Consider the following 14,069-nt stretch of genomic DNA (forward strand, 5'->3'; position numbering starts at 1 on the left):
TGAAAGTACTCTGTTAGAGCATCTACAGTATAAGATGTCGGCGTTGACTGCGTCAATGACGCCCAAGCCCGGTGGTCGAAGGCGAGAATGGGCACTGACATGCGGCACTTCGGACGAAGCGGCATTTCCACTTTTTCGACGAAGCTGAAGGAGCTGCAACTTTCACGAGTGTTCTCGTCGCCTGACCAGGCTTATTGCGTGCGATAGCGTTTCCCTGCTGCCCGACAGGACAAGAAGAAATTGGTGGACTTTGTCCAAGCGTTTAGTACTCTCATTTGCGGTATGGCAGCTGATCCTCTTTCCGTCGCCGTCACAGTGGCCGTCTTTGAGGAAGTCCTCCGCACTAGCGTGGCCAGAATGGAAGTCTTATGTGTGCACCCGTCTTCTTTTGAAAAATCAGTGAATGTGGCATTTGAATGCCGAATTCAACTTTAAGGCGGCACGATTTGGTTGGAATGCACACTCTAGCAGCTCGTCGAGCGGGCCTGAGCTGCTGGATCTCAGCAATGCTGAAGATGAGGAGGCAGAGCTCTGAGCTGCCGAGCGGCGTTCGAACACCCGACGGTGTTTTATCTGTGGAGACTCCTGTCACCTTTGGACTGGTTGTCTCCTGCGCAAGGCGCGTCAAGGTTCATCAAAGTGACGTCTCGCTTCTAAGCAGTTTGGTTTGTCGCGGGGAAACGAGAAAATCCAGTAGGCGCGAGGCGGCCTACTGGTGAAAAACTGAGTTCTGTTGAGCCTCAAAGAGGTAGAGGTTAGCTGGGCCCAGCCCCGAAGATCTTCGTGCTCTTGAAGACGGATCGTGTATGCTAGCTAGGCTTGCTGATCGTGGAAGCGATCGTGAAGGGCTATGAGTAGACTCCGGGCGTCAGGCAATTATGCTCGACGCTCTACGTTGAAAGAAAGTTAGCTGAATGCTGAGACAAATCACGGTTGAGCGACAACGTCACTATTCGTCTAGCGACGGGGACTTGTGTCACGGTGCCGAAGGTCCTTTTGGACCTCGGTGTCAAGTAACTTGAATCTGATAGCGCAGAACACTGCTTAGTCTCAGACTTGGATGTTAGGTATGACCGTATCCTTGGTATGGCATGGTTGGAGCACTGTGAGCCATGGATCGATTGGAGGCCGAAGACCTTATGAGCTACGCCCACGTCTCCTGGTGGAGCTTTGGTGGGACATGAACCCATCTTCGGTAGAGAGCAGAAGCGCTATTGGTGCGGGCACTGGACCGGGACGGTCAATGAGCTGGATATTGTAATATCCGTGCTGTCGAGCACCGAAAGTCTATCGGACAGGATGCCCCTAGTATGGTTCGAGGGCAGAACGCGGATCGCATGCAACCCAATGAGCACAACCCGCGTTTCAAAGAGGTTGTTGCATGCCAAGAGTGGCATGGTCGGCCAAGGGCCGAGGCATCGAGAGCGAGGCCCCAGTGATGCACATGGAGTGATACGTTATCCACTTGAAGAAGGCTGCGGTGATAGCAGCTCTTTGTCGAATGTTGTTAGTAACATCAGGGCTCCAGTGAAGCAGGAAGTGAGGCTGACACTGAACGACGCTGAGTGCTTGTTCGCACTAGGCTCATCAAGTCGTACAACCTCTGTAAAGAGGTATCAGCAATGCCGTGTGCTAGCTGCAAGACGCCGGGCGTGGACCATGACCCAGGATGTGTATACCGTAGCCGATAGCGTACAGCTATACACCCTCGTCAACGGTATGACGGGGGAGAAAGACGGCGGCAACGTCACCCTCAAGGCTATTCCTGCGGTGAATGCTCTGAACGAGATGTTCCTCGAAGAGTTCGGCGGTACCCTGAAGGCAGACGACTTAGCCGAAGTGATAATTATACGACCGGAGGAGAAGATTACTCGTCCTCACTCCTAGGAGGAAGCTGTTCTGGAGGACAACAAGAGGGTGCTGAATGCACGAAGTGGATCTTGGATCCTGAAGAATACCACGGGTCCGTACTATCCTTTGGTTAGTGAATTGCAAGATGTCGTCTCTAAAGACCCGCCATCGGTCCTACCTCTGGGTCAAGGTGTGCGTCATAAGAGAGACCTGGTTCCCGGAACCAAATACTGCGTAACACGCCAATGGCCCCTGCCCAAGGAGCTGTGTGACGTCTTTGACGCCTTCTTTCGTACGCAGGGATAGCAAGTCTTCCCATTCGACACCCACGTTTTGTGTCCGGAAGACGAACGGCAAATGGCGTATCGCTCACGCTTACGATAACCTCAACGCTATTACCATTCCGGCACAGACGCCGATTCCTAGGAAGAATATTCTCCAGAACAACATGGTTGAATGTACAAAGTACAGTGCACTCGACTTGGTCGATGGGTATGACCAATTGCCCATGAGAGCGAGTGATATTCCTCTGACAGCGGTGAGCACTCCGAGCGGCATGCTCTGGGAGTGGCTGGTGACGCACCAAGGGCTGTCAAACACACCAGCAATGTCTTGTGACGCAGTTGTTCAGGTCCCACCGGGCGTATGCACAGACATACTTCGAGGACATCATCGTCCACAGTCGTGCGGAGCAAGGGAGGACAGATGAAGAGAACCAAATCTATAAATTAGGAGCGGAGCTCAAGTGCATTGCGCACGAATAAACTATATAGTAATGCAGACAAGTGATAGTTCGGCGCTAAGAAATCTCTTTTTAGAGTGCTTCATTGGAAGCGTAGCCTTCGAGCGAATCGCGCTAAGGTCAAGGCTATTGTGGACTGGCCGGTTCAAATGAACCAGAAGACCCTGCGCAAGTGGCTTGACCTCGCCAAATACTTGCGCTAGTTCGGCAAGAATTACGTAGAAATGACACGGCTATAGCCGAAGCTTTTTGAGAAGGATGCGGAATGGTGTCGGGACACCGAGAATCGAATTGCTTTTGACGCGGTCAAAGACAGCCTCCTTAATGCACCAATACTGGCGTTGTCAGACCCCGATCGACCTTTTACTGTCGTCTGTGACGCTTCGGACTTTGCCCGCGGCTGTGCACTGCTCCAAGCAGACGCCGAGGGGTGAAATTGTGTGATCGCGTTTAAATCTCGCCAGCTCGACGCTGCAAAAAGAACTACCCAGTTCACCACAAGGTGTAACTAGCTATGAAGTATGGTCTTGTCAAGACCAGGGTTCACCTGCTCGGCTTTAATCCGTTCGTGATCCACACAGATCATGCGTCACTACACAGCGTAATTCAGTTGCCTTACCTCTCGCAGAGAATGGCCAGGTGGCTCTCCTTGTCCTCAGAATATAACTTCGAGGTGAAGTATAAGCCAAAAAAGTAGAATACTTTGGCTGATGTGTTACCACGCAGACAAGGTTATGAGCTTTATTATGTCACAAAAGTGACGTCGTCCGTGACGAATTTGATCCGCGTCGCGTACGCTGGTAATGATATGTGCGTAGCGCTGCTTGTTGCTCTCAGGAGCAAGGAGATTGAAAGATCGGACAAGAGTTGACGTCGCGACTGCGTCCACGATTGCACCGATATTTATGAAAAAATGGATTGCTGCATTATAGTTCCGATTCGACGGATATGCCACGATTTGTGGTTCCTCACGATGAGGATTTGAAGTACCGTACCCTCCATGAGGGCCCACGACACCCCACTCAGTGGTCATCTCGGTCGTAAGAAGACCTTTAGCTTTGTGAGTTGCCACTACTGTTGGCCCAAGCTGTACAAATGGATGGACGAGCACCTATGTGCGCACGTGTGAGACGTGTTAAAGGGTGAAACCCATCCGAATGCGGTGGCACCGCTGGCCAGCTTGCCGGTACTCTCTGGGTGTTGACACGAGTTTGGACTATGTGTTTGGCCCGTCGAAGGGCTCGACATGCAACACGGGCATCGCGGTCTTCGTCGACCGTTTCAGCAAGATGGTTTTTCTTGCGGTTGTGCCGGACACCATCGACAGTGGATACAGCGACGCTGTTTGTGTTCGTGTCTTTCGACAACATGGGCTCCTAGAGTCAATTGTCTCTGACAGAGACCCACGATTAACTTTAACGTTTTGGTCGACGATCTCAGGGTGCTGGGCACCAAGCTGGGTATATCAACAGCGGACCATCCAAGACTAATTGTTACACTGAGCGCGTGAGTCGCGTCGTTGAAGACTTTTTCGAAACGTCTGCGCTGAGACTCTGAGGCGCCATGCTACCACTCAAAGAGCTCGCTCTGAACATTGCAGTGCGCAGTGCATTCGCCTACCAGCTACACGCCGTTATACAAGAACGGGTTCTTTCATCCTCGTGTTTCACTGAAGCCGCTATCCCATGCTTTAGGGCTTGGTGGGGGGATTAGCCGAGCGGCTAGCTGATGTCAGACCTCTCGCCGCTCGTAAGAAGTCGATGACTTCCTGTCTACCAAACTGAGTGTCTAACGACACGTTTGCGATGCGATAGCTGAAAGCAAGACATGCCAAAGGAATATGCAGATTAAAAGAGGAAGAGGAAATGTAAGGAATATTGAGGTGGGAGACATGATTTTATTATAAGCTAAAAATCTTCCTACACATGCGATTTCTACTGTCGTTAAGCTTTGGCTTGGTGGAATATTCTGAAGTCATGAACCTACCTCTGCCAGAATACAGAAGTCGTTTTGGCTTAGGCACGAAACTGTGGTATTGTGTTAGCTTCCGTTTATGATGTAAAATTGATCACACTGGTATTGCCAAGTACCTCGAGCTGATTTTATGAGGCAGAAGCGGCAGTAAGCTGTGATCCTATGATGAGGCGAAAGAATGTCCTTATGTTGTGTGTTTAAAGCATCTTTGGCGGGACATTTGCAATCAGTTGTGAATTGTTGCCTCCTGCGACAGGACTAGTGGAGAGAGAAAAAAAAAAGATAATTACGTGTAACAATCTTCTGCGCCATAGCCGGTGTAGCCAAAGAGAGATTGAAAGTCACAAATAGAAGGGCTCCGACCTTGAAGTTGACTCGTCCTTGCGTTGATAAATCAGTACTGCTGAGTCAACACTACCGCGTAATGAGCCACCGCTGGGATCTTCGGTTTGGTATCGAGACAGATTTCATAATTGTGAATGGAGTGATCGGTTGAGTCCCAGGGTTTGTTCGTCTATCCATATTCCCAAGGCTATATCCACTACAGGGCCAGAAATATAATGCACAAGACTTACAAGATTATGAAGATACCAAAATGGCACGTCCCAAATTGGGGCATGCATCGTGGCCTTAGCTCTCTGAAACAAGGTTTTTATCACACGGAAAGGGGCCTTACCAAGGAAGCATTATGACGTTGGTGAGGCTCCCTTCCGTGCAGAGCTAGGAAAGAGTGTGGTGAGAGAGAATTTTCATCACTTAGCACCGACTTTCCGTGACAGAAAAGATAAGTGGTGAAGTATAACACGCTTAATGCTGCTGCGATTTCGGCGCAAACGCCAATACCTTGGAAAGAATGTCCGCAGAAAAGTATGAATAGATGCTGTGGAAGGGGATCGGTTTTACGACAGGAAATGTCGAATATAGAAGCGACCAGCGATGTCAATTTTTTAGTGACGTAGCCGTGCATGCCACGTCATTGCTATGCACAAACCATTTTCGAAAATGTATACAATTCTAGTCGTGCAGAGAACAAAAGTCGGATATGGAGAGCTACGTCATATACTTTCGAGCTGTGCTTAAATGTATACATGTTACTAAAATCTTCGCCAATACAGACAAGCAGACGACGTTCCCTTTCTAGGTTGCTTGATTGGTAGACATGGCCTGCTGGTAAATCCCGCGATGATAAAGATCATCGCAGCCCGGTTAAAGACTATGTCGCAAAGACTTGTGATAAAGATCATCGCAGCCCGGTTAAAGACTATGTCGCAAAGACTTGCGGAAGTGGTTCTGGCTGGCCAATTATTTGGAGAAGTATAGTGCAAAATTTGTCATCACGGCACAGTCCTTCACCAATTTCTTGCTGGTGTAACGAGAATACTATACAAAGCACATGATTCATCGTTAAGTGGTCACCTGGAAAGAGAAATGACTCAATCCTCGGTGAGTGCTATAAATTGGTGTTCTAACATGTCAAAAGCATTAAGCCCAAATGTGTCGACATGTGAAATGCGTCAATAAGCTAGACTCTCACCACATTCGGCAGAACCGATGACCGGCCTGCTGGTGCGGCAGAATTCTAGCAATTCATAATTATGGGTTTTAGTTTTGATCATTGATAAATTGCGTTCAATAATACCAGTATTGTGATTAGAGTGAACCATCTTAAAAAGTCGCTGATGAAAGCGATACTGATACAGTTGAATAAACTGTCAAGCTGTACCTCATAAAAGTGTTTCGCAAACATGGTTTCTTGAAAGCTATTGTATTAGATGGGGACATTTATAGTTTGAGCGAGCCTATTTGCCGTGATAAGCGCCTGTTTTAAGTTGACAACCGCTTCCGATCCGCAAACAGATGGTCAGAGGAAACACATCGATCTCGTTGTGGAAAATACCCACTGGAGAACTTGCGCGGAAAGACAGTGATGCTAAAGGAAGTTGCATCCACTCATTAGTTTACGCCGAAAAACGCGGACAATGAATTACGCACTTTATCTCACTCTATGTCAACGTTTCTTAATATTTTGATAGGCCTCCGGGTACCTTGGACACGGCCACGAAGTGAAAATGTTCGAAACGGATGGCGCGTCGATCTCAGCCAACTTGCTGACATCAGTCTGGCCACACTTCGTAATGACATTAGCTGTTCTCTTTCATATTCAGCGTTCGATGATGGGTGCGCGACGCTAAGCTAAAAGGCAAGGCAGCAAATAATAGAATAATAGCATCACGATACCGGAGGCTGACGGAACACACACGAATGTGCTGCGAGGCCTTTTTATCGAATACCCTTAACCTGAAATCTGATGATTATAACGGCTACGCTTCGACCGCTCTATATCAAACCGTTACAATCGAAGCGAAAAAAAAGGAATGAGTTAAATTTCTAAATACAAAAAATATCCAAATTGCATTTGCATAGACTTACTAAATTCGTACCAAGCGAGTCAGATGTAAAGATCTCTAATCTCGACGATACAGTGTTTCCACCCAAGCAATCCTTTGCTTCTAACGAGCGAGGCGGATCCGAGGTGCTAGTGGTGTCTTAAGGCAGAGCTCAAAGCTCAAATCTGATATCTGATTCATCTCCGCTTTGAACGCGCGTCAAAACGTTCGTATGGATTTGACATGCTGCCACAACAAGAGAAATCACAAGAGCTGAACGCGGGAGTATCGACTTCAGCTGGCATAAATCAATATACAAGAAGTGACCCACTTTCACCTAAAACGTATGGTAGGTCAGGATTCACACTAGGGCTGTTAGTGAAATGAATAGAATACCTTTATTTGACAAAAGGTTTACACGCTTTGGCGGAAACACGTAGCTCGTGCAGAAGAGAAGCTGAGAGTTGTGAGCGCCTTCTCTTCGGTGAATAGACGGACCGTATGGCAAGGGTGGGAGCGAGGTATTTTGAAGAGTCACTATGACCGCTCTGATGGGAAAGCACCTTAGTACTTTCACCTAGGAGTGTCATTGGCTAAGAAGATTGCACTTTCAAGGGAGCCCGCTGAACCATTTGACTGAGTATCCTGGGTGTATTACTGGCACATGTATGCTTGAGGAACAGGCACGGCAAAGCTCAAAAGATGGTTCAGACTCCAACTATAAAAACAGCTCGTTGCGCTGTCACTTTAACGCAGTGGTTGAGCAGTCAATGCAGTGTAAACCTTAGTGTGGCTTACATCTTAGTGTGGGTGGGTGTGGCGGTGGAAGTACTGAAATCATGTTAACCGCTCCTTACACGCAGCAGGGCTGCCGTAGCCTTTTCGCTGAGAGAAAGCTTGGATAAGGTCACCGTCCTTCGTTCTATACTCAAAACCAGTACGAGTGTAGTGTATCTTAATTCGCTTACTCCAAGAGTAACTACAACCTTAACCTAAGGCTAGTTTATCCTTTCGCTTAAAGCGCAAACTGTATTTTTCGGTTCTATTTGCGGCAATGCCGCCTATATTTAAATCTATAGGATTTTCTATCTATATAGAAAAGCCTACTTAAATGCAGAATTACTGGCTGGTCCAGCCACGTACTGACTTTTTGTTTCATTGTAGCCTCATCATTGTGTAATCACTCCATCTTGTGGGACCCCTACTCTTCATACCTGGGCACATGAAACCCCCGTTACAATATAAGCAACCAACAACCCTGGGCTGTGAGCCCCACTCATTGCCAAAAGTGTATCTTCTCTGAGGGCTGTGTCCAATTACATTTGACCTCCACGATGTGAAATAGATCCCAGACTTTCCATGCAGACCGCATTGCGCCTACTGGAGCATGACGTTTCCTTGTGAGGGTTTGGTCCGCTGCCCTTGCGGTGAGATCAATTCTTCATAGATCTGATCCGAGAGTAAAGGGGGTACGCGAGACGCATGGATTTTGTAATCTCACAGATAAAACATCTGTAGGCACCGCGGGCCGCTCAGCCGCTAAGGGCGCTACATCATACTTCTTGATAAAACAAATCTCAACGTATCTGGCATGTTCATAGACCTTACTTATCCGGTACCCCATCCGACTCTTGTGTCACGGAAGCCGTACTCCGCTTTAAATGTCTTCCTTTAAAAGGATTGGGCGGACCCTGAAAGGTCATGGTGCAAGCCACACCTGTTCGTGGATTATCCCTGAGGATAGTAATTCTTTTCACCGCAAGGGGGTTTGATGTAAATTGCGTGAACAAAAGCTCTCAGCTTCTGGACATGTCTGCTAATTCTTGTTCTCTCGGCGAACAAACACAAAACTCGAATGCAACCGATCTCGTTGCGAGCACCGCAACATCTATCGCCTTGTAATCTATCCTTGTGGACATTTGTGCTTACTTTGTGCGCAGCGTCCTAGCTTATTGACGGCAAGCGCGACACGCCTGCGCTTTCTTTGAAGCATGACATTCTCATCTTATCTCAGTCAGAGGGTAAAATCTCACCGTCCCGGCCCTTAAAAGTCTTAAGCGCTCAATTTCAGCGGCATCATGGTCGATATTATTTGTTTACTACCCACTCCTGCTTGGAGCGCAATTGGATGTGCTGCACCAGTGCATTCTCAAAGCTGATGAGCGCTACCAAACAAAACTCTCCGCCTTGTGAGCTGATCCTGTCGGTACCGACGATAGATCTAAGCTGATTGGGCTCATCTATCTGTTTTTTAGGCAGGTGATCAAGACTTTATGTTCTGTCCTTGCAGAGGATACAGCCAGCTACTTAGTGCAACGGAGTTCCCGTTTACTTGCACAGACGAAGCTTTGACTCAAAGAGTCCGCGTTGGCCAGCGCAAAGAGATTGTAATCGCTTGTTCCAACAAGGAGCAAAACCGTGAGCCTCTAACGTAAATAGGTAGCTCTGCAATTTCAGGTGTGACATGAATTTCTGATTTATTATATTTAGACTAGTACATAGGATCAATGTTTTTTCACCATCTCTCACATCGAAACATCTCCATTGCTCATCGTGCGACTACCAGTCCACGAGTACCACGTTGTTCCCATTTTACTGAGTTATATCACCTTCATCGTGGAATTAAACAATTGAGCCAATGATCTTACTCGAACAGCTTTTTGTCTCCAATGTTCTATCGTTACTTTTTTATTGATTTCATTTGAACGTCTAATTTATTTCTATCTTGCTTTTCACGCGCATACATCACACTCAAAATTGAAACGTCGCACTCGACGGATAGTATTTTTTATGAAAGCCAGGACATTAGGCAGGGTGGGTAGTAAAGCGAGCTAGACAGCAAGTGAGACCTTCAGTGCATGCACTACCCTCAAAGCGGGCGGCACTTGACAATTAATCACGTGTTAGTGATTAATCGATTTCAACCAAATGCAGCAGGCATCTAAGCGCTTTGTCACTTAATATATGGAATGTCTGGATGTCTTCACAAAGGACAAATACCACCACCTACTAATAAGATGCAAGTCAAAGTTTATAATGCTGCGTTAGCAATTATCATCGTGTAGTTTTGTGTCAAAATCGAGCACATTTCAACATTTTTCCGGGCCAAACGAATTTCAAACAGCCTGGAAGGACGGCCTATGTTGAATCCATATAAAGTTGTAAGTTTTATCACAATGTTTCATTTCAAGCCACGAAATTTGGCTATTTGCTTTATCTGCGGCTTTTGCCCGTCACCTTATCCAAGCTTGCAATATCATTTGTCTATCCACCAAACTTCTAACAAAATAGTCAATGTTGAAATTTGTTTTTTCTAAATCTCGATATCTAATTTAGTCTATTGTAAGAGCACGCAGCATTAAATCAGGTTCCCTAACGTCAATCAAGTAAGTGCCTGTCTCGTAGGTCAAACATACGGCTATCGTTTAACCCCTTGTTTATGCGCGCTCAGGAAACTGATTCAAGACTCAAATCAAAAGTTTAAGGTTTGTCTCTTTCATAAATAATAGTCCAATACTGTACACGGTGCGCAATCATGTGACGGTAGCAGCCGTCTGCCATATGATGGCTCACCTGGTGCCACCGTATGGAGCCTAAGTGAGCCGATCTGTGTTCGATTTTTTTCGTGTTCTCCCCGTAAATGTATTCGAAATACGATACGAGTTAAGGTGACATAGGCTCTAGCGAGCTTGCATGCGTAGCAAAGTCCAAAATTTGTTGACTATCTCTTGAAGTCTGGACGTGCAATGCAGCTTTTTTACAGCCGATCTGAAACCTTCACGCGTCGCAGAGGATTTCGGCCAATTGCCAAAGACTATCGCGAAGAATACCGAACCCAAGATAAACAATTGGTCCACCCGCCCTCGCGGAATTGATTTGCCACAGTGAAACCTACCCGTCCACTCGTCTTGATTGCTCAAGGCTTCCCCCATTGAAGCCTCAAGATGCACCAGCGACGGCAGGCGGAGAGCACGAGCGGAAGTGGTGACATGCCCCAACGCCCGCTCATGACTCCGTTCTCGTCCCATCTGGGAGTCCCCTATCAACACCACCAACACCTCCATGCGACCAACTATCTACAGTATCCTATGCCCATGGAGCCTTCTCTACGAAATTACAGTCATCAACAGCAGCCGATGCAGCAATTGCTCCTTCCACCACAGGGAATGTATTGGCAGGCACCAACGGGGCTAGACACTTTAGGCTACAACACAAAACAGGGACGACACGGTAACAGCTTGGACCTGGAGGAGCTCGGAGGCATGCTGGAGGCCGACTCAAACTCGAATGCTGGTAGGCCACCGTCGAATGGACCGCCTGAGATGACGATGACGAATTTCGACGTCAATTCCTTTCACGAAGGCATGACATCGTCGAATCAAAATGCAGTTGTAAGCTCGGAAGCTTTTCCCCCGCCTGTAGCGCTATCGACAATGCCATCGAGACCACCAGTTACACCAACGATGTCAACACCGCCTCGTGTGACGAATACTAAGAAAACAAAAAAGGTAAATCCATCTTCATCAGATATCGCGACGAAAGCTGTCGTAGATGCTGCGTTTACCCAACTCAGCGAATCACCACCAAAATCCGATCTTCGGCCGGGCAAACTCTTCAAAGACAAGAGTGAAAAATGCCAATTTCATGATTGCCCAAACCGAGCTCGCGTATCGCAGTCATACGGGAAGTTCTGTAATCGACACGTCATTGTCGCGCCCTGTGGCTTTCCTGGCTGTCGGGATAAGGCAATGGACCGAGGTGCTATGTGTGCCACGCACACAGAACAGGGTAAAGAAGCACTTCAGAAAATCTTGGACGCACGATCTCAGAATGTACCCGTGTGCAAAATCTCTGGCTGTTTCAAGAATGACCAAGGTCGGGGCTATTGTCGTGGACATGAAAAACTACTCATGGCTACTGGACGTCTACCACCGCACATTAATAAGCGACGCCTCAACAGTGCGTATACCATGTGCAGTTATCCTGACTGTTCGAAGCATTCTCAGCGTCATCACTTGTGTCGAACGCACGGGAACCTGCTCATTAAGCAGGCTCGGGACCTAGCTGATCGACCCGGAGCCACGGATACCTTTGAAGACATATTGAGCCGAATGCAAAAAGAAATTCGGCGTTGCACACACGAAAATTGCTCAAAAAACTCACAGCGCGATCGACTATGCACGACGCATTATTCTGAGAAACATAACTTACAGAAAGATGCTTTAGCTGCTGGAACCTCTGGCTTAGTCGTGAAAGATAAGAAGGATGTAAAAAAACCAAGAGGAGGCGGTTGTGGGGACAATGGTCGAACTGTCGAACGAATTTCTTGTGGACACCCAGGGTGTGGGAAGCTGTCGTACGCTGAAGGACTGTGTGCTGAGCACATGAAAGAAAGCCAAAATTCTATATCGACTCATGCTCGATTTGGCCCTTCGTTTTCAGCCGAGAAGCGTTGCGGTCCCTTTTCCAATGATACGAATAGTGTAGCAAAAGCAATATCAAGCGAAAATCCTCAAGTCTCTGACCTTCCCCTGTCAGAGGGTATAAGCAATCACACCAAGTGCACGAATCCAATGTGTGATCGAGAGAGTTATGGCCAAGATTACTGTGAGGCATGTCAGCGGCTCTTTTCGTCGCTTGCGACGCCGATAAGTCTGACCCCATCAGTTGGATACATGCACAACGCAACGAGTGGAAGTGCTATTCATTCTGATAGCAAGTCCTTACTGTGCCGCGTGAGCGACTGTGAACAAGGTTCTGTTCGTGGTGGACTATGTTCTGCGCATCTTCGGGCCTTTCGAACAGGACTAATATCGGTCGACAATTTGAAACTAGAGTCTCAAGCTCAACAAATACAGCATGAACAGGAGCTGGCGGAGGCAGCAGCAGTTGCTGCTGCTGCCGCCGACGATAAGCAATCAAATTCTTCTGCCTCTAGCAAGGTCAAGAAATATTATTGCAAGGTGGAAGGGTGTGGTAAGCAGGCTCAAAAGCAGCACATGTGCAAGCGTCATCACCGCCTGCAAGAAGACTATCCTGTCTCTAAGTCGCAGCTAGAAGCATCGATGAGTGGTCCGCTCAGCAACTACGTCCATGCAGTTCCTCAGACTGTGTTTGCTCAGCCCATTACCACTTGTCAATTTGCCAACTGCTCGCAAGTAGCTTGTAATGGCACACTTTTATGCTTAGCGCACTCCAAAGCGACCTTTTGCTGGCAGCCGGAGTGCGAAAACCTTGTTAGCCATCAACAGTATTGCGACTTTCATGCGTTTCGTCAACAGTGCGCGTATGAAGGCTGCATGTACAGTGCTGAGCGAAATTTTAGTGGTTGCTCAAATCACGCAATGGCCCCGAGATGTCGTCACGATTTCTGCGACAAATACGCTGTGAGTATGGACAGCGAGTGGTGTAGGCTGCACCAGATTGGCTGTCAAGACAGTCCTTGTATACTATGCAAGCTGCATGGCCTTTCTGTGGGTGGATTCGGGCCTAATCAGAATGAAAATACTAACCAAAGTCGGTACAACGAAAATGTGCAAGGATGGAGGTGATGCAATGACCAGTATTTCAGTTTATTCGCTTGAGATGTTGGTGTAGTGATTGTTGTTCGTGTTTCGAGGCTTGCTGTCGTTGGTAGGACGGTCTGGACTTGTTCGACAATTTGGAAGTGATCATAAACAGACCGGTAAGTATTACACTTTTGTTCAAAACACCATGCGCATGTGCCATGAGGTTTCAATTTTCCGCAGAGCATTAAGAGTACTTTAGACCTGGAAATATGTAAAAAAGCGGCGCTTCACATCTTGAAGTGGTTCAATATATGGCTCAAGCTCGACGCACAACGACTCTACAAGTTGTTCTGGGCTTCATAGACGTATATGTTATGTAAATATCTAATATGAAGCAAAATATTGTGGGAAAACATTCTTTTGAGGACTAAATTGCAACAGGTAGAAGCACATTGTAAGTTACAAGTTTTGACCCATTATAGTGATACGCTGCTGGTACTTGCGACAATTACCCATTGTAAAATGTAGCTCATCCACATGACTTATAGACCTTCACTACCGAATGTCTACCGAATGCCTACAGCAGGCATATCATATAAGAAGCTT

General features: G+C 47.3%; 1 protein-coding gene across 1 annotated transcript; it reads left to right on the forward strand.

Moving 5' to 3' along the window:
- Positions 1 to 10,898: 10,898 nt before the first annotated feature.
- Positions 10,899 to 13,344, forward strand: PHALS_01647 (atpdependent dna helicase; the record flags this gene model as incomplete). The annotated part of the gene is made up of 2 exons (XM_024716077.1): positions 10,899 to 13,177; positions 13,236 to 13,344. 2 exons carry the CDS (start codon positions 10,899 to 10,901, stop codon positions 13,342 to 13,344), a joined length of 2,388 nt encoding a protein of 795 aa, XP_024581712.1.
- Between the last annotated feature and the right edge of the window lie 725 nt (positions 13,345 to 14,069).

This window comes from Plasmopara halstedii (genome assembly GCF_900000015.1).
Source record: "Plasmopara halstedii genome assembly, contig: Scaffold_1583, whole genome shotgun sequence".
Classification (NCBI taxonomy): domain Eukaryota; phylum Oomycota; class Peronosporomycetes; order Peronosporales; family Peronosporaceae; genus Plasmopara; species Plasmopara halstedii.